Source organism: the organism of the source record quoted next, unplaced genomic scaffold, assembly GCF_019419815.1.
Source record: "Pyrus x bretschneideri cultivar Hongxiangsu unplaced genomic scaffold, Pyrus_bretschneideri_v1 Contig7, whole genome shotgun sequence".
In the NCBI taxonomy this organism is placed as follows: Eukaryota; Viridiplantae; Streptophyta; class Magnoliopsida; order Rosales; family Rosaceae; genus Pyrus; species Pyrus x bretschneideri.
In genome coordinates, this window is record NW_025999809.1 from 10,246,960 (window position 1) to 10,271,647 (window position 24,688).

Genomic DNA, 24,688 nt, shown 5'->3' on the forward strand with positions numbered 1-24,688 from the left:
GCTAAAAGACATGTTCAAGCTATATTTTAAGTGTAAATTACTTAAAGTTTGAATTGAAATATGATTATTTGATTCAATTCTCAAATCTAGAGGCAATCCGGCAATGGTTATGTGGACCAACTTTCATTTGGCTTTTTATTTTATATATTTTTCGGATATCTCAAAGGTGCAAGAAAGGTTGATATTTCTTAGGTATAGGACAACAAGGAATTTGTTATTTCTGTGGAAGTACGGCTAATGGAAAGAGAAGGCCTGCACCTTCTTCTCGGTTTGATCCAAGAAACTGCAACAATCTCACCATTTGGAAGAAGATCTTTTTAGAACATATTGAAAGTTAGAAGGAAAGACAGAAATATATATATATATATACATATATACATATATACATGTAATATACGACAATTCTCTTGTACCATTTTTTATGCGGAATTTTGGTGCCTCCCGTGATAGCAAATATTAAAACCAACACTACAGTTTTCATGTTCACAGCTTCAGATTTAGTCACATTTTCTTGTAGTTAGAGAGAGAGAGAGAGAGACGTTTGCAGATGTAAAAGAGTGAAGTCATAGTATTACATCTTTATCGGTAAAAATGGCAGGATCGTCTGGAAGAACAAAGAGGAAGATAAGGTGGAGCAAACTGTATTCTTTTGCATGCTTCAGACCTGTCACAACTGAGAATGATCCAAGCCAGCTCCTTGGCCAGCCGGGGTTTTCGCGGGTGGTTTTCTGCAACGAGCCTCAGCTGCACAAGGCCAAGCCTTACAAGTACCCCAAGAACTACGTCTCCACAACCAAGTACAATGTCATGACTTTTCTTCCAAAAGCACTTTTCGAGCAGTTCCGAAGAGTTGCCAATCTGTATTTTCTGTTGGCAGCTGTGTTGTCCGTCACTTCTTTGGCTCCCTTTCAACCAATAAGTTTGATTGCTCCCTTGGTCTTTGTGGTGGGGGTTAGCATGATCAAGGAGGCAGTGGAGGACTGGCACAGATTCTTGCAGGTAAACAAGAAAATACAGTAAAATATTTATTTTCAATAAATTCGTATATTCATAATTCTTGAAATTTTAGCTCCTCTTTTTCTACTGCAGAAGAAAATTAGTTTGATCCAAAATTGACTCCCCACTTTATTATTTGTTGAAGAATGTAGATTTTTCAGCCCACATAAGAAAATAACCGAATTAAATACAACTTATATTGAACGGTTTCACTGCTAATTTATCCTTCCTTATTTGCTATTTAGTATGATCACGAACCCCCATGACTTTCCTGTTCTATTTTGCTAGAAATCTTCATTTGTTCCTCCACTTTAATAAACTTTCTGGGACTATTTACAACAAATTTATCTTGTGTTCCAGGATTTGAATGTGAACTCAAGAACTGTAAAGGTTCACGTTGGAGACGGCGAATTTATTGAAAAACCATGGCAAGGACTGTGTGTAGGAGATGTTGTGAAGGTTAACAAGAATGAATATTTTCCTAGTGATCTCCTCTTACTATCTTCCAGCTACGAGGATGGCATATGTTATGTAGAGACCATGAACCTTGATGGAGAAACTAATCTCAAGGTTAAACGATGCTCGGAAGCCACACTTGGCCTTGTCAATGATCAATCATTTGGTTTATTCAGGGCTACCGTCTGTTGTGAGGACCCGAATCCTCATCTCTACACCTTTGTGGGGAACTTAGAGTTGAAAAATGAATCATTTCCCTTGTGCCCTGCCTCACTTCTCCTAAGAGATTCAAAGCTTCGGAACACAGATTATATTTATGGGGTTGTGATTTTTAGTGGACCAGACACAAAAGCGGTGAGGAACTCAACAAGATCACCATCTAAGCGCAGCCGGATTGAAAGAAAGATGGATCTTGTCATCTACCTTCTCTTTTCGATGCTTCTGTTGATTTCGCTGGTCACTTCGATTGGTTTTGCAGAGTTTTTGAAAACGGAGATGATTAAGTGGTGGTATCTTTCTCTAGATGATAATGATCCATTTTTTCAACCACAAAGGCCTGAGGTATCTGGTTTCCTACAATTCATAAGGGCTCTTATTTTGTACGGTTACTTGATCCCCATTTCTCTCTATGTTTCCATTGAGGTTGTCAAAGTTTTACAAGCCATGCTCATTAACAAGGACATCAAATTGTATGATGAAGTTACATGTAAATCAGTTCAAACGCGAACGTCAAATTTAAATGAAGAGCTTGGTCAGGTGGAGATGATTCTGTCTGATAAAACGGGGACTTTGACGTGTAACCAGATGGAATTCAGGAAATGCTCTATTGCTGGAATTTCGTATGGGGGTGATGTAAATGAAATCGATCGTGCAGCATCTAAACGGATGAATGTTGATGTTGAGTCATATTGTTTTAGTATTGATGAGTTTGAAACAGCAAGCCAAAGCTGCGAAATGTTTGAGTTCTCAGTTGGTGACATTAGCACTGAAAGGGCTATTCTAGGTGGACAAAGACATGAGCAGAATAATTCAAGTGCAGAAAACTCGAGAATCTCTAATGTGGAGGAAGAATTTGCCATCAAGGGTTTCAACTTTAGGGATGGCAGGCTTATGAACAAAAAGTGGATGTACAGATCCAACTTATCCGATGTAACAATGTTCTTTCGAGTCATGGCTCTATGTCACACAGGCATACCTGTTGAGGAGGATGAGCTAACTCATAAGCTAAAGTATGAGGCAGAGTCACCAGAAGAAGTATCTTTTCTAGTTGCTGCACAAGAGTTTGGATTTCAATTTTTTCGAAGAAGTCAGTCCAGTATGTTTCTTAAGGAATTTGATGCTCCCACGGGAAAGGAGGTTGAAAGGTAAGTTCCGCAACTGATTGAGACTATGTTCTTATATAAAGTTGTGTAGTATAATGCCTAAAGATGATATGAATGTATTTTCAGGAAGTACAAACTTTTGAACCTTTTAGAGTTCTGTAGCGCTCGGAAGAGAATGTCTGTTATAGTAAGCGACGAAGATGGTCAAATCATTCTACTCTGCAAAGGTGCAGACAAGTATGTTTTCTACGCCGAAAATTATCCATTGATCTCTACACCGTGTTTTTTTTCCTTTTTATGTTAAAGGTATCTTAAACTTGTGTTATCTGTTGTTTTTTGCTCTAACTTGTATCTTATATGAAATTTGGTTTTCAGCATTATCTTCGACAGGCTTGCAGAAAATGGAAGGTCATACCAACAAGCAACGACTCTACATCTTTCCAATTATGCAGAAGATGGATTCCGCACTCTGGCATTTGCTTACCGGAAACTTGAGGCTGCTGAGTATGAACAATGGAACTCAATATTCAAGGTGGCCAAGACAACAATAGGTCCCGAAAGGGAAGAAGTGCTAGAGAAAGCATCTGAAATGATCGAAAAGGATTTGATTTTATTAGGGGTTGCTGCTGTTGAAGACAAGCTACAAAAGGGGGTTAGCTATCTGTCTTTGTCTATGTTTGTGTAGCTTTTGTATGTTTACATGCTCTTTCTCAAAGTCGATAGTGTCTTCTTTTGTGTATACATATCAGGTTCCAGAATGCATAGATAAACTTGCACAAGCCGGGATAAAAATATGGCTGCTCACCGGTGACAAGAAGGAAACTGCAATAAATATAGGGTAAAGCTTGTGGAAAACCATTTACTTGGTGTACTTGTAAGTCTTAAATAATCAGAAGGGCGTTGATGGAAGCTAAATTATTTGTCTTTGGCTTTCCTTTTTGCACATTCGCATTGGCAGATTTGCTTGCAGCTTACTCCGGCAGGATATGAAGCAATTTCATCTGAGCTTGGGTAGAGAAACTGCAACTATTCCAACTAATAACCAACCGAAGGTGGAACTGGAAATTGATCGCTTCGGATAGCAGTTATATTAGAATACTTTTATGTGAATTTGGCCATCCAATAGCTCAGAAAAACTAAAAACAAAAAAGACAAAAACAAAAGGGAAAACATGATACTATATTATGGAAGTTGAGTTGGTAATCACAAATTTTGTTTTTTCTAGTTTCCAGGCGATGAAAGACGACATCTTAAACCAACTCGAAAGTTTTCACAAACTGAAGTCTGAAGAAGGCAATGATAATGCACCCTTGGCTTTGGTAGTAGATGGAAGAGCTCTTGAAATTGCTCTCAGAAGTGATGTGAAGGACCAGTTCTTACCATTGGCTGTTAATTGCGCTTCTGTCATATGCTGCCGCGTCTCTCCAAAACAGAAGGCTTTGGTAGGTCTATTCAGATAGAGCTTTGAGTCCAATGAAAATATTCATGCATATTCATTCTTTGTGTTTTCGAATTCCAGATTACGCGATTGGTAAAGGAACATACTGGGAAAACAACCTTGGCAATTGGAGATGGGGCAAATGATGTTGGCATGATTCAAGAAGCTGATATTGGAGTAGGAATCAGTGGCATGGAAGGAATGCAGGCAGTCATGGCCAGTGACATAGCATTGCCTCAATTCCGATTTTTGGGGAGATTACTTATAGTTCATGGGCATTGGTGTTACAAAAGGATTTCAAAAATGGTAAATGCTTCCATCCTACTTTAGACAATAGACGATATCTTTATCTGATGCTAGGCTGAGCCCCTTTCCTCTATCCAGGTTCTCTACTTCGTGTACAAGAACATTGCGTTGGGGCTCACGCTGTTCTACTACGAGTTATACTCAAGATTTGCAGGGGAGGTCTTCTACGACGACTGGTATATGGCCTTGTTCAATGTGATTTTGACATCTTTACCTGTTATATCATTGGGAGTCCTTGAGCAGGACGTTTCATCAGAAGTGTGCCTCCAGGTGAACAAACTAAACGAAAATCACACACATACACATGAAAAGGCGATAATTCTTGTACTACAACGGTTGTTTGCAAGAATTTCTCGTGTAAGCTATGAGAATTTTAATGGGATTTTCTGTTTTCATTTTTTATGGAACAGTTTCCAGCTCTTTATCAACAAGGACAGAAGAACATATATTTCACGTGGTACCGGATTATCGGTTGGATAGTAAACGGCGTGGTTGCTTCTCTAGTCATATTCCTTGCAAACATATACACTTCCTCCCCTAATGCATTTCAGAAGAATGGCCAAGTTGCAGACATCACACACCTTGGTGCCATGACATACACCTGCATAATCTGGACCGTCAATTGCCAGATTGCGCTGATCATCAACCGGTTCACTTGGATCCAACATCTTTTCATATGGGGTAGCATCATGATCTGGTACGTGTTCTTGTTGGTATACGGTGCATTCCCTCCTGCCTACTCTCAAAGAGGATTTCGTGTCCTAATCGAAGCTCTTGGCCCTGCACCGTTGTATTGGATTGTCACATTATTCGTTGTGGTTGTTTCGCTGCTACCCTACTTCATTCACATCGTCATCCAACGGTCATTCTATCCGTTGGACGATCATGTGATTCAAGAAATGAAGCACTGCAGGAAAGATGTTGCAGACAAGCAAATGTGGGAGAGGGAGAGAAGCAACTCCATGAAGATGACTCAGGTTGGGGTTTCGGCTCGGGTTGACGCGAGAATTCGGGTTCTGAAAGAACAGTTGCACCACAAGAAACAGTTGATATACAGATCAGTGACAAGCAGTCCAATATTTAGATCACTGACAAACAGCCCAGCCTAGTGGAAATTGGTCACCTTCTTATTCTTTTATTCATTAACTTGTAAGCACTGTCTTAATATAGTGTGTTCAGTTTCTTGATAGTTTCAGTGGTAAACTGTTGTTTCAATTAAATAGGCAGCCGAAGCAGAGACTGAGTTGCAAGCACAACGAATCATGAATGGTTTTGCAAGATAAATAAGGGAGTGTTTGGGGTTAGACCAGTTGATAAGGATTACGTGCTTGTTGCATTGAATTCGAATTTTAATTGTCTTGTATATCAATTAAATTAGGATAGAACATCGTCTTTGCCTAAATTGTAATTAGCAAAAAGGCTGTGGATGCAATTCCTAATCCTCTAAAAAAAAATTACGCAAAATTTCTCGGCCTTTAGATGTTCATCCTAAAATTGTTGAGCCACATCAAAAGAGTTTTACAGTTGATATATTTATTCTTAAAGTTAATTACATCAACATCTTTTGAGACTTTTTGCATTTTCACACATCCACTTCTACTTTATTGTTTTTAATATAGCTCCTTGAGATTTGAAACTTTAAAATAAAACCACCCTAAAGTTTAACACACTTTCATATGAACCCTTAACTGCAAAATGACGTGCCATGATTTATTAAATAAGAAAAAATGATATCACCAGGCTAAAAGTTAACACCATATGTTTAGTTTTAGTAGTATCAAATTGTTACATACTATTAAACGAGAAAGCTTTTGAATTTTTTAACGTATCATAATGTTTTTTCCCTTTTTTTACCAAGGGCTATGTGAAAACTTTGTAAATCATGAGGGTTTATGTGAAAATATGAATACAACGTAGGAAGCAGAGAGTGTGTAATCTAAACTACTTGTATTAATAAAATCCTCTTTGTCAATTAAAAAATAATGAAGTGAAAGACTATTTAATTTTCTATCATACAAAAAAATAATGAGCAATAAAGTAATTTTACAAAACTAAATTTTATTGAAACTTCACCTATAAGTGATGTTAAAATATTTTTAATATTAAAAAAGTAAAAAAAAAACCTCCAACTCCCACCCACGTTGTTTCTCCATCTCTACTTCCCATTTTAGAAATAAAAACAAAAAGTTTTCATACACATAAAATGTGTAGGCATGCTAGTTTAATAAGATATCAGCAGCTTTTCAATGAAAAATTAATGGGAGGAAGTTTGTGAAAATAATTTGAAACTTCAAGTGACATAGTGCAATTTTTGAAACCTCAGGACTTTTGTGAAAAGCCCAAAAAATCACGTTTTTTCAATTTTACCCCAGAAACTGCGCTGAAGAAAAAAGAGTTGAGGAAAATCCCATCACCTGTGCCAACTCCACTGAGGAGAAACGGCAGTACCCAGAAAGTAGAATCAGTTTGGGTTGAGGATGGAAGGGGTTTTAGGGCAGAAGAGGGTTGAAGATGTGAACTGGCTCTGCTCCCTCTATGAGTCTGAACTTGTAAGAATTATTTACATCATTAAAGCAACTTAATTTCTTGATTTATTATCTTTTTGCTAAATTTAATTTTTGAATTCGTTTGTTAATTTTCAATGTTCATATCAAATTTTGCATAGAAAAGTAGACAATTTGACGATTAAAGACTGGAGCTTTATGGTTAATGGTGTCGAAAAATTGGAATTAAACACACAATTTTATGGCAGGACATGTTGATTAGCATAAAAAGGATTGTTCTTCAACGTGCAAGAATGATTGGGTGCGATGAACTTGCCCAAAAGTTTGATCTCAATGTGCTTCGAGCTCTTGGTATGTCGGATAGCTTTATCTGTTTCGATGTTTTTTGTTGTTGAATTTCGAATTAAGCTCTTGATATGAGCTGTAAAAGAAGCAAAATACCTCATTGTATTGCATTGTATGTAAAGTTCCAAACTTGTGTTCCAACACTTTGGTATTCGGGCACAAATAGAACGAGAAACATTGTTGGCATCGTCGTGTACAAGACCTTGACACAAGATGTTGTAGATGTCAAGAGGGTAGGAGATAGAATTATGGCAATCAAGATTGAAATAGGACATGATCTCATCAATGTGATTAGTGCGTACACACCTCAAGTAGGGTTGGATATGAGTTTGAAGGAGAAATTTTGGAAAGATCTTGGAGACTTGGCGCAAGGAATTGCTCAGACGGATAAGGTATTTATAGGAGGAGATTTAAATGGACATATGGGCAAGGAGACAGGCAACTTTGGAGGTTTTCATGGTGGCCATGGTTTTGGGGAGAGAAACGAGGATGGGGAAACCATCTTGGATTTTGCAATGGCATATGATCTCTTCTTAGCCAACACCTTCTTTAAGAAGAGAGAAGAACATGTGATCACCTACAAGAGTGGGTCGTCAAAAACACAAATAGATTTTCTTCTAACGAGGAAGGGGGATCGTATAACTTGTAAGGATTGCAAAGTTATACGGGAGAGAGCTTGACTAATCAACATTGCTTGTTGATGATGGATGTACATATCAAAAGAGAGAGAAAAAAGAACAAGACCTTAAAGTGCCCAAGGACTAGATGGTGGAATCTAAAAGGAGAAAAACAAGCATTTTTCAAAGAGAAAGTAATCACCCAATGCGTGTGGGATAGAGAGGGGGAAGCTAGCCAAATGTGGGATTCCATGGCTAGTTGTATCCGAAAAGTAGCAAAAGACGTATTAGGAGAGTCCAAGGTCTTTGCTCCACACCAAAAGGAGTCTTGGTGGTGGAATAAGGAGGTACAAACAAAGGTTAAGGCTAAGAAGGACTGTTGTAAAGCCTTATACAAGGATAGGACTGATGAAAACGGTGAAAGGTATAGAATAACGAAGCAGGAGGCGAAGAAAGCTGTGAGAGAAGCTAAGCTAGCGGCTTATGACGATATGTATAAGCGACTAAATACCAAAGAAGGAGAGTTGGATATCTATAAACTAGCTAGAGTAAGGGAAAAGAAGACAAGGGACCTAAACCAAGTGAGGTGTATCAAGGATGAGAATGAAAGGTTCTTGCTACAGAGAACGCAGTCAAAGACAGATGGAGAGGTTATTTTCATAATCTTTTCAACGAAGGACATGAAAGGAGCACATCTTTGAGAGAGTTGAGTAACTTAGAAAAGTGTAGAAACTACTCCTTTTACTGTCGAATTAGAAAGGAAGAAATGGTTGTAACTTTGAAAAAGATGAAGCATAGAAAAACAGTGGGTCCAAATGATATACCGATTGAAGTGTGGAAAGTCTTGGGAGAGACGGGTATAGCATGACTCACAGACCTTTTCAATAGGATTTGAAAACGAAGAAGATGCCACATAAGTGGCAAAAGAGCACTTTGGTGCCTATCTACAAGAATAAGGGCGACGCACAAAATTGTATGAACTATAGGGGTATTAATCTAATGAGTCATACAATGAAGCTCTGGGAGAAAGTCATTGAGCATAGATTGAGGCAAGAGACATGGGTCTCGGACAACCAATTAGGGTTCATGCCAGGGCGCTCAACCATGGAGGTAATCTATCTCTTACGAAGATTGATGAAAAGATATAGAGAGATGAAAAAGGATTTACACATGGTCTTTATAGATTTGAAAAAAGCGTATGTTAGGGTCCCAAGAGACATTCTTTGGAGGGTTTTAGAGAAGAAAGGAGTACGAGTAGCATATATCCAAGCTATAAAGGATATGTATGATGGAGCAAAGACTGCCTGCCGTAAGAACTCATGAAGGACAAACCAAAAGCTTCCCCATAACTGTAGAGTTACATCAAGGCTCATCTTTAAGTCCTTACCTTTTTGCATTGGTAATGGATGAGTTAACGGGACATATTCAAGATAATATTCCTTGGTGTATGCTTTTCGCAGACGATATAGTGTTGATAGATGAAACTCACAAAGGGACAAATGCGAAGCTTAACCTTTGGAGAGAAGTGTTGGAATTTAAAGGTTCGCCTAAGTCGATCAAATATAGAATATATGGAGTGCAAGTTCAATGCAAATGGAGGCCCAAATGAGTTAGGGGTGAGGATCGGAGACGAGGAAGTACTAAAGAGCGACCATTTTCACTACCTAGGATCTATCTTGCAAAAGAAGGGAGAATTAGATGGAGACCTCAACCATATAATACAAGCTAGATGGATGAAGTGGAAGAGTGCATCAGGCATGTTGTGTGACTGTTGTATGCCACTGAAGCTCAAGGAAAATTTTTATAGGACAGCAATAAGGCCGGCGATGCTGTATAGCACATAATGTTGGGCGGTGAAGCATCAACACGTACATAAAATGGGTGTAGCGGAGATGAGGATGCTTCGTTGGATGTGTGGGCACATGAGAAAGGATAAGATTAGGAATGAGGATATCCGAGGTAAATTAGGAGTAGCCGAAATTGAAGGAAAGATGAGAGAAAATCGGTTACGGTGGTTTGGACATGTGCAATGAAGGCCTACTAACGCTCCGGTTAGAAGATGTGACTACGGGATAGAGGTCCAATGCCGAAGGGGTAGAGGAAGACCTAGGAAGACTTTGGAAGAGACCCTAAGAAAAGATTTAGAGTACTTGGATCTAACAGAGGATATGACATAGAACCGAGCGCAATGGCGTTCTAGGATTCATATGGCCGACCACTTAGTGAGAAAAGACTTTGTTGTTGTTGATTGATTAGCATCTCATCAGAAGCGGAAGCTTATGAACGTTCTTAATTATGATCTCCGAGTGCATGGAGATTGCGGTATGTACTCAAATAATGAAAGCTAAAAGGATGACATTTTAACTTAAATTCTATCCAGTTATGAGGGAGGTTGCAACAACATAAGTATTCTTTCTCAGGAAATGTATCAGATTCGGGGAGAAAACTCTGCTCGTCTTTTGTTTAGTAGTGGTCACTTAAATTGTATCACACATGTATACTTTCATTGATTTCTCTCTCATGTGCTTTATTATGAATCTCAAATTTCAATAGCCAGAAATATGTTTTCTGTTAATTGGTGACATTCTTTGCTGGAACTATATGTGGCTTCTTACTGCGTCTAGGTTTTCTAAGAATAAGGCGAGGGACAAATAAGCCATTTATTCTTTGGTTGTCAACTTTGTAATTAAAGTAAATCCTGGTGTTTTTTCCTCAGGCCTTTCACTTGCAAAAAATCTATGGATTATATATTGTAATTGCCTTGCACGGAGGCTGGACTCAAGAAAAGGCAACAAGTATGTTGTCCTCAGCTTAAGAAAAGTGCTACTTGTGCCTTTTTTTTTTTAACAACTGAGTGAAGATCAAATGAAACCGAGCTCAATATGCGGCTTTTTTATAGTCATTAAACAAGTGCACAATACGGGGCTTGACTTTCATACAGTTCGGAATATGGTTGATGGTTGATGGTTGATGGTTGATGGTTATATGAACTTCTCTTATCTTCCATTGCTGCATCTACATTTGTGTTGAAACTTGTCTTTAGTTTTGTTTCGTGGTGGAATGGGTTTGGGGTTGAAAAAGGATAACCGAATCAATGGTCCGGTTTAAGGTATGTTTCAGAATGACAACTGAATATCTGAACCTGACCTGATTAGTTTATGCTACGAAATATCTTTCCCTTTCTTTTATTACACCAAAGTAGGAATACCTTCCTATTGGCTACTTCCTTTCAGCCACCAGGCTTTCCCTCATCTCTCTCACTTGAATATCATCTTTACCGCATTTTTACTGAGGTTTCCATCTCAACCCCAAGAAATTAATCTGTGTTATATCTCTCTTAACTTTATTTCTTCTAGCTGTGGCTGCTTGCTTTATTTTCTTGGACTTGTTCTACGGATGGGCACTTGAATTGCCCGTCCTTCTTTTCGAATAATCCTCTTTATGATTCTGTTTTTGAAATACTGAAATTAGCAGAGGAAAAGAGCAAATTCTTGCTTTATTTGGTGTGGCTTTGCTTATTTTGTTTGGGAAGGTTTGGTTTCATACCTCTAGTACAAATCAAATTCGGGATAAAGTTTGGTTTGCATGGGTGTTTCACTGTTTCGGGTTTGGGATTTGATAAGGCCTCACTATATGTTGGTACTCCAACCGCCTACTTGATTGGGATGCCTTTTAATGTTACCTGTTGAGTCATTTATCAAGTTTCAAGTTACCAAATAGCTAGTCCACTTTTAGGATGTTTTTGTTTGAGTATTTATGTTCTGCAGCTTGGAATTCTCTGACTTGTATTACGTGGCTGAGGATTTGTGCAGCATTTGTTCTGATGGAATATGTCAAGGATAAGGTAAAGAAATTGTCACCGCCCGCGTCTGCTGCTTTTATGGGAAGTTGCAATCTGTTAAAACATAACCTTGGTAATATTACGAGTCTTGAAGAGATAATGGCATGTATTGGTATTGAATCGAGAAAGGGTCCAATAAAAAGGTTAGGTCAGACAACAAGGATCGATGTTGTTTCTTTTTTTGGTAACAATATGATGCTTGTGACTGTACACGTAATATGTGTATATGTGTGTACTGTATGCAAATGACTAAAAGCATATGTGAACGTACATGGACATGTTTATGCGGGTGAGAGTGGCTAATCGCCTTTTCTTTTCCTAGACTATTTATTCTCTTGTGGTCCTGGTTGTTCATGCATTTGGTATGATTGTATGTCTAGTAATGCAGACAAAATACGCCGCAGGAAGCACTACCGAGTCTTGATTTCATGCTGGTAGTATTTACATGATGTTGATAATGATTGTACATACTTTATCGAGTTTCTGGAACCGCGGGAATCCTGATAAAGTTTATGAAATATTCTTATAGGTATGCATAAGGTGTTACTTTTTTACTCTTTTTATCTCCTTGCCATTAGTTGATTAACTTTAGTTACATTTTTTCTGTACCGGAAGGCCGCACAAAGAAACTACACGAACCCAAAAGAAACAGAAAACTGAAGCCAGTGAATTATGAGATCAGGAACTGCAGAGGCAGAGGAGAACATTCACATGTTTGAGACACCAGTGAGTTTCGAGTGCGCTGCTTTTGGAAATAGGTCTCAAATGTGTTGCTGTACCCGAACAGATCGAACACGAGCGGAATTCATCTCCTTTCGTTCTATTACATCACATGTGTATGAACCATAAAGGCCAAGGTCTAAATTCCTTGGAATTTTGTACATAATTCTGGAAATATTAATGCAAGGTTTCATTATAATTAATTTAGTCATGTTTCTACTTGCCATTATTTATGTTAAAAGAATAGCTGCTATAGTTTAAACTCGATCGAGATTAATTCTTGAATCTTAATGCGATTCTATACTCACATCCATCCCTTTTTTAGTATGCGAAGTGGGTGCGCATGTGTGTGTTGGAGAGATTTTGTGTGCTGGAAGCCTGCATATGGATTAATAAACTGAAACCCCATGAGGGGTTCGTGGGATATTTAGGGTACAGAGAAAACTCATTGTTTGTCTCTACCATCTATAACGGAAGTTGAGCAAGGGATTCTCCCCTGTAATTGTTGTAATATGTCTTTATCTCTATTTCTCTCGTCATGTGATCAATCTATCTGAATCGGTAATGGGGTTATTGGCTCATATCCCTCTTTTTTCTGTATTGTATGTGTGTGTTAGAGAGAGAGAGAGAGAGAGAGAGAGAGAGAGAGAGAGAGTCCCCATTGCAGTTAACCTTTTGTGCTGCGTGGTTTGGTGAACCTCATTGGTAACCCTAGGGGACAAAAGAAGGGAGGTGATGTTTGAAGGCAATAACATATTAAATCAAAAAAGCTTTTTGAAATTGTGTTAAGTCATTTCGCCACTCTATCTTCTTGTGCTGGTGTGACAAGAGCATGATTTTCTGGTTGGCCATGCTTGCTTGCTTTCTTTGTTTGTTTGTTTGTTCTAGGCACCGCATGGCAACAAAGGCTATTTGGGCCCCCCATTTTCAACCAAATTTTATTTCCAACTTTTCTCAAGCCCCCATTTTCCTTCCCACTCCATTTCAGTTCTCAGCATGCATCAAAACAGACACAATTAAATCAAACAAAAGTAATTAGGTCAATGTTTCCGTCTCTTGCATTCAAGTTTGAATCTCCGTATCCGAGCAAAATAACATACTCATATATACTTTGCTTCAAATACCGGGTCATCCAAAGAGAGCCTCAATTGTGGAATTTCCTTTTGGAAGCAGTATAGGTCCACTGAGCAAATGGAAATTTCTCCAAAATGTCAAACTCATCATGCCATGACCAAGATATCTCCCATGCTTGGTTTTGTAACCTCCAAAGGAAGAGCATAACGTTAAAGTTGTAGTTCATAAAGTATGCTTAAGGCCAAATTAATGATTAAAGATATTCATACTTGTCCCGTCAACCACCCCCCCCCCCCCCAAATTATTTCCTTTTCTCTTTCACATGCTCTAGCCACGTATCTGTTTGTTTTATCCTTTTGCACGTGTACCATACAATCCTTTGAACCTATACACTTATACGGCAGCGCTTGGCTGCTAACTTCTTAATGTTTAAAATATGTACCGAGTTACCATGCAAATAGAGAAAAGTTTATATAGGATCGTCATATCATATCATCAAATTAACCTAGTATATGGAACTGCCCCAAACCATTTTAATTAAAAAGGGAACTTTAACGAAAAACTTCCAATACTGTTTACTTTAACGAAAAATTACATTTTTACACTAAAAAATCAATTATGGTACTATTCACTTCACCCTTTATTTTGTCATTTTCATTAAAACTCAAAGTTTTCAAATCATTTTCATTAGTTTTCCCAATTAAAAATAGGTTAACTTTGAATTTAGACCATAATAATTTGGTGTTACATGGAGGTGAATGTTTGTCAAGGAGATGTTTAAAGTTACAAAAGCACTTGTCAACAGGGGGAAACATGCATGAGAATCTTTTCTCATCTTAATCATAAAGATTATTTGTATATATTCTAGTGTCGGTTTGTTTAAATTAACAATGGTCCCCTAGCTAATCACTTGTTATTATGGATAATGGGCATTATTGGACGCAAAAGGTTTGCTTAAGCATCAAGGCACTCGCTCTCGATGATGTTTATATCTTTCAATTAAAAATATCCCCACCATGTGATCACTAAACATGGGATGTCTCAACTAAAAAAATGTTCTCTCAGCTGCGAGAGATGTTTCAATGTTCCAGGAACACATCTGGTTCACCACATGTAACAATACAATTGGTTGAAAATTTAAAAATATTTTTTTAACTAATTGTATTATAACACTTAGTATACCGCACACAAAAAAATATCTCAACTATGAGATGGTTTTCAACTTTTGTTGATGTTTCACAATTTTTATATAGGAACCGGATCCCCTCCGGACCCAAAGGAACTGAGCATACTCATCAAATGATCCGGGCCATTGAAATTTGATCCAACGGCTACAAACAGGGGGCCCTCTAAAAGTTATAATAATTGTAGCTATTAGATCAAATTTCAATAGTCCGGATCATTTGATCCTTAAACTCGATTCCTTTGAATCCGAAGAGAATCCGTTTCCTTTTATATAACTCAATAGGACTTCAGATGAATGGCTAGGATGGAGACCTTTCAATGTCAATGGCATAATTTTCAAAGAAAAGAAATATAATAACTTAAAGAAAGTATTTGATGAAAGGGTCAGTGTCATTGCCAATAATCCTTGATCTTGTTCAGGCATGTCATTAGTCCAGGCAGGATCTTGCATTTGCAATCAAGAGAAAATCTTGGTGACGTTACTTCACTAGAATTACTTTTACTTATTAAATACTCTAAAGATAAAAAAAATGCAATTATGTCCATGGTTTAAAAAATCAACACTATCTCCGATATTTCGGTCGACATGTCGTGCTTTTGAGGCATCGACATAAAATAAGGGTGAAGCTATTTCTTCACCCCATAACAAAAAATTAGTTGAAGTACTGGTAAAATATTCGTAAAATCAACAGGTATTGTAAAAATATCGCCGAAACTGACAAAGAATCCCACAATATTGACCTTGACGACGACTTAAGGCGAGTTATAGGCTGCACCGGCACTTTCAGGCCAAACTGTTCAATTTTTTGTTCTCTCTATCTAAAATAAATCAAATGATGACTCATTAACACGGAAAAATGGAAAAACTGGAATCATTACATTTGATTTTCAGTCTGGGGCGGCGCAATCTCATTTGAAATCTGGTTTGAGGTGTTTGTGAAAGGAAGATGGACATGTTTTGGGTTTTAATTCGACACAACGTCGTACAAACCTGGCGTCTTTATTTCCTTTTATTTGAAAGAGTGAGCTTTGGATTTTGGAGTAGTTTGGAAATTCATTTTGTTTAGTGACTACTAGTGCACTGCATGTCTCTTATCCAAAATTCAGCTTTAATTACGATAATTTACTTGTATTTGGTTATATGGGCTACTAATAAACTTATTAGTAAAAATATATTTTCGAACTATCCGTCAATATTTCTGCAAAATGGTACGTCGATATTATCGTTAAACTGATGTTTAAAACCTTGATTATATCACATAGATATTATACCATTACCGTATATATCATTTTTATTGGTAATGAAAAGAATTAGTCAAGAATAGAGTATTGGATATATATATATATATATATATATATATATAATGTGACGGAATAACCTAATGATAATAACGATGAGGACAATTACACCAAGGACAATGGTGATCAGAATTGAATGAACTGTTAATTGAACTATTGGAAATTTGATGTGGAGGATAATCAGGATTAAAGATGCCATGAAACTAGCTATTATAAATTAATAAAAAGAATTGTACAAATGATTGATAAGTGTTTACCTTGAACTTGAGGCATTCGATGAATTGATTGTGAGTAATAATTTTATGTCATTCAAAATTAGTTGTTATGAAAATATTCATAATGAAAGTAATGAATTCAAAATAATGATATAATTTGAAAATAATTTTTATTGCAAAACTTACACTAGGACTTACAATTAATTTACTGACGATTGTGTTAGCAAATTAGAAATTGAATGGTGAAAAGGATATTGGTGCACGCATGTATCCTTGACTTTTGAAAATTTAAAAGTGTTTACAATTTTGATTTCTTTGGGTACAATATGAACTCAAAGAAAATTTTTGACTGAGAAAAGATGTAGAAATTAACTTAATGTTTCCTTCAATTGAGTCCCCTTCATATAAACTTGGAAAAGAGAGGATGATTGATTGCTTTTATTGTGGAATTTGCAGATGATTGAATGATTCATTGCTTTGTTGGAATTATTGATGGAACTTTCTCCGAAAGCTTCACATGGTGACTTTGGAAAGACGATTGAATTTCCACATGGTAATTATCCTAGTGTTCACATAGTGACTTGACATGATGACTGTACTTTCACATGGTGATTAACTGTTTTCACATGGCTTTATGCAAATAGGTCTTTGGAGTCCTGGTAGTCGGCCCACTTGGCTGACTGTGTTTTTTGGCTTGTTGAGTTGGCTGGTTGCTATGAGGATACGTCTGAAGATTCGGAGTCTGAGGGCTTCTTCTTCTTCTTCTACTTCAGTATGGAGCATTGTTGCTTCTGTAAGTAATTGTTGAGCTAGGTCTGTGAGTTGGGTGGCTTTTTCTTTGTTTTTTGAGCTAGTTGACTTGGATGTTCCTTTAAGTGATGATGATGGACTAATGTCCGATAATGACTGTTCGGAATGGCTGGCAATGATGGTTATGCTAGTTGTGTCGGAATTGATGTAGTAATGGGAAATTCTGTGAGGACCTGATTGATGGATGAATTTATCTCACCACTTGACTAATCTGATTCTATTGACTTTACCGGTTTTGACTTCATAATTCCACTTCATGATCCATATAACTTTGTATTTGGCCATGAAAATTGGAAGAAGTGTAATTCTATAGTTGAATTGGCTTCTATCAAATTTGAGTTAGAAACTGGCAGAGAGGACCTGTGTAAGCTCTTTTGGTAGAAGACTGGCTGTTGGGCCGTGAATTGACCACCATTTAGGGAACCTTGCAGGATAATTTAATTTTTCACTGTAAAGAGAATGGTAGAGGATTTTGTTTTCATGGGTTTTGTTGTAGAGAAGTTTGATTGAAATGGACTTGGTTCTAATGATGGATTGATAGTATTTCAATGTTTTATGTGGTGCTGTAGGATGATAATGAAAATTGGGTGGAAATACTATTTTGGCTATTTTTTTTGTGCTTGTTCTTGATTGAGATTGAAAGGGATATTGAAAAGATATTCACTGATATTTTTCTTGATGTATGGTGATGTTTTGGTATAACTAATTGGTTAGGATGATGATGATTAGTATGTTGGGGTTGAATAGGGATCATATTGATTGATTAATGCCGTTTGATAAGTGGGACGTGGTGATTAGTAATTTGGCCTAAGATTTCCTATTGTGGAACCTAAGGGAGTGAAACGATTGGTACTGGCTAAGGCCGATGAAGAATTTGGGCTTGATTCTTGTTTTATTGGGCATGGTGGTAGAGTGGTTGGAAGCCTTATCTGATCAGGTCTTCTTGCTGTCATTCTTCCTCTGCAGAAATTCTCTTGGTAGGAAATCAAGGATGCACTTTTGACTACCTTTGATGTATTCGATTTCAAAATAAAAAATACTTAATATAGTTTGCCATCATGCAAAAATCTGTTTTGATGCAATGTTTGAACATTTTTTTGTAAAACATGTTTTGCAGAATTGCAATTGACTCTGACTAAAAACTTTTGATTTAATAAATCATCTTGAAATTTACTAATACATAATACTATAGATAATATTTCTTTCTTAATAGTATTATAATTATTTTGTGCTGGATTTCATACTCCTAAATGGAAACGAACAATTTGTTCAGGAGATTCGGAAGAAATTGACTGTTTAAGAATACTCCCGAAACCAATTTCAAAGGCATCAGTTTCAATGATCTTGAATGAATTACGAGTTGGAATGCCAAGAAATGGCAACGTCTTAACATGTGACTTGATCTGTTGGACTATGCAAGTATGAGTATTTGACCATGGTGAGAGATTTTCTTTTAGATGATCAAACAAAGGTTTGCATTGTTGCCTAAGATGTGGATAAAATTATGCAACATAATTTAAAAATCCTAGAAATATCTGTAATTGGGTTTTGTCAGTGATTTCATCTAGGAACTTATCTGCAGATTGAATTACTCCATCTATTGGTTGAATGGTTGACTGGTGGATATTGTATCCTAAAAATCTAATTTTGGTTTGGAATAACTTAATTTTGATATCCTAGCAAACATATTTAAGTGTTTCCAATGCTCATCTTTCAATTTGGAATAAATGAGAACATCGTTAATATAAACAATTGAGAAATGACTGTATTGATTAAATATTTCATTCATGATATTCTGAAATTCACCGGATGCATTCTTAAGACCGAATGGAATTACATTCCATTCATAATGGCCGAAGGGAGTGACAAATGTAGTTTTGTATTTGTCATCCTTATGCATTTGAATCTGTCAAAATCCAAACTTCATGTCGAATTTTGAGAAGATTACAACTTAACTAAGTCTCTTAATTAAGTCTTTTTTGTTAGGAATTGAATACCGTATCCATTCCAAGACTTCATTAAGAGGTTTGTAATTAATAACTAACTTAGGAGTTCCTCTTTCTAATTTAGCGTTTTTCTGGATATAGAAAACAGGATAAGACCAAAGTGATTTATTTTTCCTAACGATTCATTTATTGAGAAGTTCTTGGATTTCTGTTTTGCAGAATTACATAACTTCTTGACTCATTTGGATTGGTCTGGCTTTTGTTAGTATTTTCTTTTCATTAATTTTCTTATTGTAAGGAAGTTTAACAATATGTTGTTTTCTGTGCCAAAACAAATTTCATTAACAAGTTTCTTTTGAAAATTGTCAATGATTTGTAACAAAGATTTGTTTGTTAATTGTTCTTCGATTTTTTTGCAATTAATTTATTCTTTTAAGAAATTGTTTTGTTGTGATTTTTTGGTGACTAGATTGATGGTTTTCGAGATACTATATTTTTGCAATTGTCTTAATTTTTTTAGATCTGTTTTCATGCAGAACTCAAATGTGGTTTTTTGACCTAGCATTTTTGTGGTTATGTGATTGTGGTGTACTTTGAAAGGATATAAAAGAGCTATAAAGGGAAGACCTAAAATGACTGGGCCTGAAATGTTTTTAATCAAAACAAATGGGGTTTTAAAACAAACATTGTTTTGACAAATATGGGCTTTTGGGATTTCATATTTTAACTGCATTGGTGACTGATTTGCTGCACTAAGAATTTTTGTTGATTTATGAAAATACTTAGTGGGAATTAAATCTTCTTGAATACAATTCAAGTCTGCACTTGAGTCAATTAAGACAATTGTTTCTAACTGGAAGTATTCAATTATTATTTTTATTTTAGAATACCATTTATGGATCCTAATTTTTTGAATTAATCCTAAAACTAGGCTTTCTGTTGGATTTTCCATGGACTTAGATTCTGATTCTTGGTTGGAGGAAGAACTAATGTGTTCTTCATCATTATTGCTAAGAAAAGCTTGTGTTTGGATGTTATTGAGCTATGAGTGGATTTCTATGTTTTCTGATTTTAAGGATTTAATTTCTTCCTTAATTTGTAGATCTTTGACCGTAATTTCTTTCTTGGCCTTATTATACCTTTTCAAGGTTGTGCTAATACAGATTTTTGGTGCCAATTGGGGTTGACTAGTACTGGGTTCTTCAGAGGAGACTAACTTCTTAAGTTTCTTTAACTAAAATGACTTTAATTCGGGGTCATCTACTTTGCTAATTAACTCGATAAGAAAAGCTTCTTGTTCTTCTTGTTTATTGAGGACTGAAATCATTTTACAACAAGTATCTGTGCATCTTATCTTAATGTCAGGGGATGAAAATCTACTTGAAGAATTACTGGAAGAAGACGATTTAGAACCTAAATCATCTTTGGATTGGTTATGGTCTATTTCTCTTAACTCTAATACTAGGATTAACTGGGTTTTTTCATTCTCAGAGATTTTCAGCTGATTGATTGTTTTCTTGACTCTACATTTGTTTGCATAATGACCGAATTTGCTACACTTGTAGCAGTTTCCTTTTTGTTCTTGGTTTTTGAAGTGAAATTTTCCTAAAGGTTTCCTCTTCCACTTGCTGGACTTAGGTTTCTCGTAAAATTTATTTATTTCAAAATTCTTATTTTTGAATTTATTATATTTGGGGTGTCTTCTACTGGAGTACCAATTTGGATACCTATTATAGGCTTCTGATTTTTTCTTTTTGTTGGATGGAGCAATAGGAGGTAATCCGTATTATTCACAAAATGTTCCTAATTCGTATTTGGCTATTGACTTATCTTTGTTAACTTGTTTCTTAATTTTCATATCAATACACATTTTCAATCATTTTTCTTTGGATAATATTAATAATATTTCCATAAGTAAGGGTAATATAATATGATATCTTCTTCATTAACTAAAACGTTTATGATTTTATGGGCAAATAGATTTGGTAATCCATTAATGAATTTTTCTTTCCAAAATGGTTGATTACTATCCTCTATAAGCATGACTCTAGACATGAAAACATCTTTGTACCACCTAAAATCACTTAGGGTTGGACATCTTAAGTTACTAAGTTGGTTATGAATTCTAGAGATGACATTACTGGGTGTCCCTATGAAATGTTCTATAATGGTGAAAAGTAATGTGTTGACTGTATCTTGGACTCCTCGTCCTATATGCTCATCAAAGATGGGTGTTCCATCTTCGTCTCTTTTGACTGCATTTTTAATCTCATTTCTTGATTGTTTAGTGAGATGTTTTTCACACTAGGAATGGAGCATTCCTGTAAATCCAGTGACCAAAAGGTCAATAACTTGAGGGGTTTAACTGAGGTTATGATTGGTAATATAATTATTAGCAACCATGAAATGTGTTGTAATTTGTTCAAAAGTTCTTATTCAGATAATTCATCTATGTTCCATTCATAGAGTTTATCAGCTGAGATTGAGAATTGATTTTGGACGTTTCTTTCCTCAAATTGAATATCTGAAGGTGTTGGCCTTGGATACCAATTTTTGGTAAGAGTTGTTGGATTGACTCTTTTGTTTGTAATTTGTTTTAGTCAAGATTTTGTAAAGCTTTTTCTACTTTTCTGATGGAATTTGTTTCACTTTCGCCTTCTAAATCCCATATTGCAAAAGTTGTTTCTGGTTGAGATTCATCTGGATGTTGTAAAACATTGACTGTTTTTTCTTGTTTTAACTCTTGTAGCATTTGATCTATTTTTTGACTTGTGGAAATTGTTTTCAAAGCGGTTGTGCTAGAGGAAGATTCTGGGAAGTGACTAAGGGTTTTTCCCTAATTGTTGGTTTTGGTTGAGAAAGTCTATCTATTTTGGTTTCAATTTTGTCTAATTGTTTTCCTATGGTGTGTAGACTCTGGTTTGTGAAATTTTTTTGCTCTATAACCGGCTTAACTCATATATCTTCCTTGGGGAGTTTAAAAGGAATGGCTGGTACTTGTGTGTTTATAGTTATAATTAAAATTGTTTCTTGTGGAGTGTGACTTGATTTGTCTTCTTTAACCCAAATTTCTTTGGTGATGACTTCTAATTTCTTTTCAGACTCGTAATATTTTTCATCTAAATTGAAGAAAAATACTTCAAATATGTGCTTTTTCATGAAATTTGTCCATTTATTGTAATGTCTAATTTTTGTTCATTTGAATATTTATTTCAAAAAATATTCTTTTTGGGAATATTTTATGTTGCTTCGATGTTAGCATTGAGTTTCTTCCATCGAATTTAGAATGGTTTGTTCAATACAAGTAATCGGTGGTCGATTTGACTTGCTTCGAAGTTGGATTCTGTTGGAGAGGTTTGCTCTCCTTGGTTTTGAGTATTGGGCTGATATCTTGGGTGAGTCACCTGAGAGGTTGTTTCTATTAATTTTAGTTTTATGTTAATCGGGTCATTGATTAATTCTTGTTGGGTAACTACTGAGCTGGTTTCTACTTCTTTTAATTTTCTATTGACTGAGGAATTAATTAAATATTGATCTCGACCCACCATATCGGCTGATGTGGATCCAAAAAAAGAATTCCTACTAGGTTCTAAAGATTTGTGTGACTGGGCTAACTTGTGTAAGTGAACACTAGATTTTCTAGCTGGGGGGTTAAAATTGATTTTAACTGTTCCGTCAAAATATTATTTTATGTTGTCTAGGTTGACTAAGCCATTTTGTATGTGTACTGGTTTGCTTTCATTGATCAAGCACCAATCTGAAGGTAAATTGATATCCGACCATTTGATAGTTCTGGGTATTTTGATGTTGGCATTTTCTTGATTGGTTTGTATCAAGAGTGTGTGGTCTCGTGGACTTTTAACTAAGGCTTGGAAATTCATGTTTGTTCTTGTAACTTTGTAGTAAACTCTAAAAATTAAGGTTAATGGTTGGACTCCTTCAAAAACTTGGTACTCGAAGGTTTTGATGTTTAATGTGAGCACTTTCAATATGTGGGGAACTGAAAGACTTATCGTGAGATTTGGGAAACAATCAAAATGAATTGGTCCGTTGTAAATACTTGACTCAATCGTTCCATAAATGCTATCACTAAAGTCAGTGAATCTTGCATCTCGGAGACATAAAAAAATAGAGGTATTGATGCCTTTTCTCGTTAAGGGCTTGACTGCTATTTGGACTAGACCTATGTGAATGTAATTGTAACCATCTTTTCTATGAGTTTTAATTTGTTCTGGTGTGAATAACTAACAAGTTTCATGTTCTTTACTAAGAGCATAAGTTTTTTCAACTGTTTTGACGTGATGTTCACTTCTAAAAGAGGCTATTGACCATTTCTTTTTGTAAATGTTTTTACTAGAAACATTAGGGATATTCCAATCTCCAAAGTCGATAATGTCATCTGTTTGAAATTCTAATTTTTGTTCTTCATTTATTATGTCTGGAATTCTACCTAAACTGGATATGGAGCTATTGCTGGCCATTGAATTAGATCTAAATAATCTACTCATAATGCTCAAAATGCAGATTTTCAATATAAATATGTCACATCCCGGCCTGGGCCTCCACCACATCCCAGGCTTGACTCCATCGTAGCACGATATTGTCCGCTTTGGGCCCCGACCACGCCCTCACGGTTTTGTTTTTGGGAACTCACACGAGAACTTCCTAGTGAGTCACCCATCATGAGATTGCTCTCGTGTAACTTCGAAGTTCCGATGGAACCCGAAGTCAGTGAGCTCCCAAAAGGCCTCGTGTTAGGTAGAGATGAGAATATACATATAAGGCTTATAGGATCCACTCCCCTGAGCAATATGGGATGTTACAATCCACCTCCCTTAGGGGAAAGTCAATGAGCTCCCAAAAGGCCTCGTGCTAGGTAGAGATGAGAATATACATATAAGGTTTACATGATTCACTCCCCTGGACGATGTGGGATGTTACATATATATATATATATATATATATTTAGGATCAAGAAGTACTCATTTTTTACTCACACTTTGTAAGGGTTACTCTATAACCTTTTTCAAGGATTTGAATTGTCTATTTTTCAAATCATTATTCATAGATTATCTTTGCAAAAAGTTAGACAAATCCAAAATAATTAAGACATCCATTTGTAGTGAAAAAAATAGATGAATATAGTTCGGCAAAGAAATACTAAAATGACTATCATTTAATCAAACGGTCATATAGTTTAAGATTTGAATGATTTTGGCAAATATGATCTTTGAAGAAAACCTAAAAGATAAACGGTTGAATAATTGAAATACATTATGGAATGAGCCTTACAAAATGTGTGTCCTCGGACCCATACATATGCATATAAAAAGATCAAACAAATGATGCATGAAATAGTTAAATAGCATATGGCCATGAAAATATGACGACGAGAATTATGGACTTTTGAATCTGTAGACATTGGATCAATGAAGATATTAATTAAACATTTACACATTAGTAAGACAAAAGTACACGTGCTATGCTTATGGTCCCTCTACATTGGAGATGTATTGGGACTTTAGGGTTTTAAATGTGATAATTGAAAGCATGAAGCCAATATAGTGGTAGGTGTTTGGGGACAGAAAGTGGATAGTTTGTACCAAGTTCGGCC

General features: G+C 36.0%; 2 protein-coding genes across 7 annotated transcripts; both read left to right on the top strand.

Moving 5' to 3' along the window:
* The first annotated feature begins 133 nt into the window (after window positions 1-133).
* Window positions 134-5,827, top strand: LOC103945116 (probable phospholipid-transporting ATPase 4). Its single transcript, XM_009355640.2, has 10 exons — window positions 134-999; window positions 1,357-2,816; window positions 2,901-3,011; window positions 3,150-3,426; window positions 3,524-3,612; window positions 3,733-3,826; window positions 4,007-4,216; window positions 4,294-4,518; window positions 4,597-4,788; window positions 4,929-5,827. Exons 1-10 carry the CDS (start codon window positions 592-594, stop codon window positions 5,625-5,627), a joined length of 3,765 nt encoding a protein of 1,254 aa, XP_009353915.2. The 5' UTR covers window positions 134-591; the 3' UTR covers window positions 5,628-5,827.
* A 1,060-nt stretch (window positions 5,828-6,887) lies between these two features.
* LOC103945113 lies at window positions 6,888-12,752 on the top strand. Of its 6 annotated transcripts, XR_007254484.1 has the most exons (5): window positions 6,892-7,067; window positions 7,271-7,373; window positions 11,797-11,968; window positions 12,230-12,354; window positions 12,441-12,752. XR_007254484.1 is itself a non-coding variant. In XM_048574136.1 (4 exons), the coding sequence occupies exons 1-4, from the start codon at window positions 6,996-6,998 to the stop codon at window positions 12,261-12,263; spliced, it is 381 nt and encodes a 126-aa protein (XP_048430093.1). In that variant the 5' UTR covers window positions 6,892-6,995; the 3' UTR covers window positions 12,264-12,752. The 6 variants fall into 6 exon arrangements, 2 of the variants coding, with proteins under 2 accessions (XP_048430093.1, XP_048430092.1); XR_007254486.1 differs by having other exon boundaries at window positions 6,888-7,067; window positions 10,701-12,354; XM_048574136.1 differs by having other exon boundaries at window positions 12,230-12,752.
* The last annotated feature ends 11,936 nt before the right edge of the window (window positions 12,753-24,688 follow it).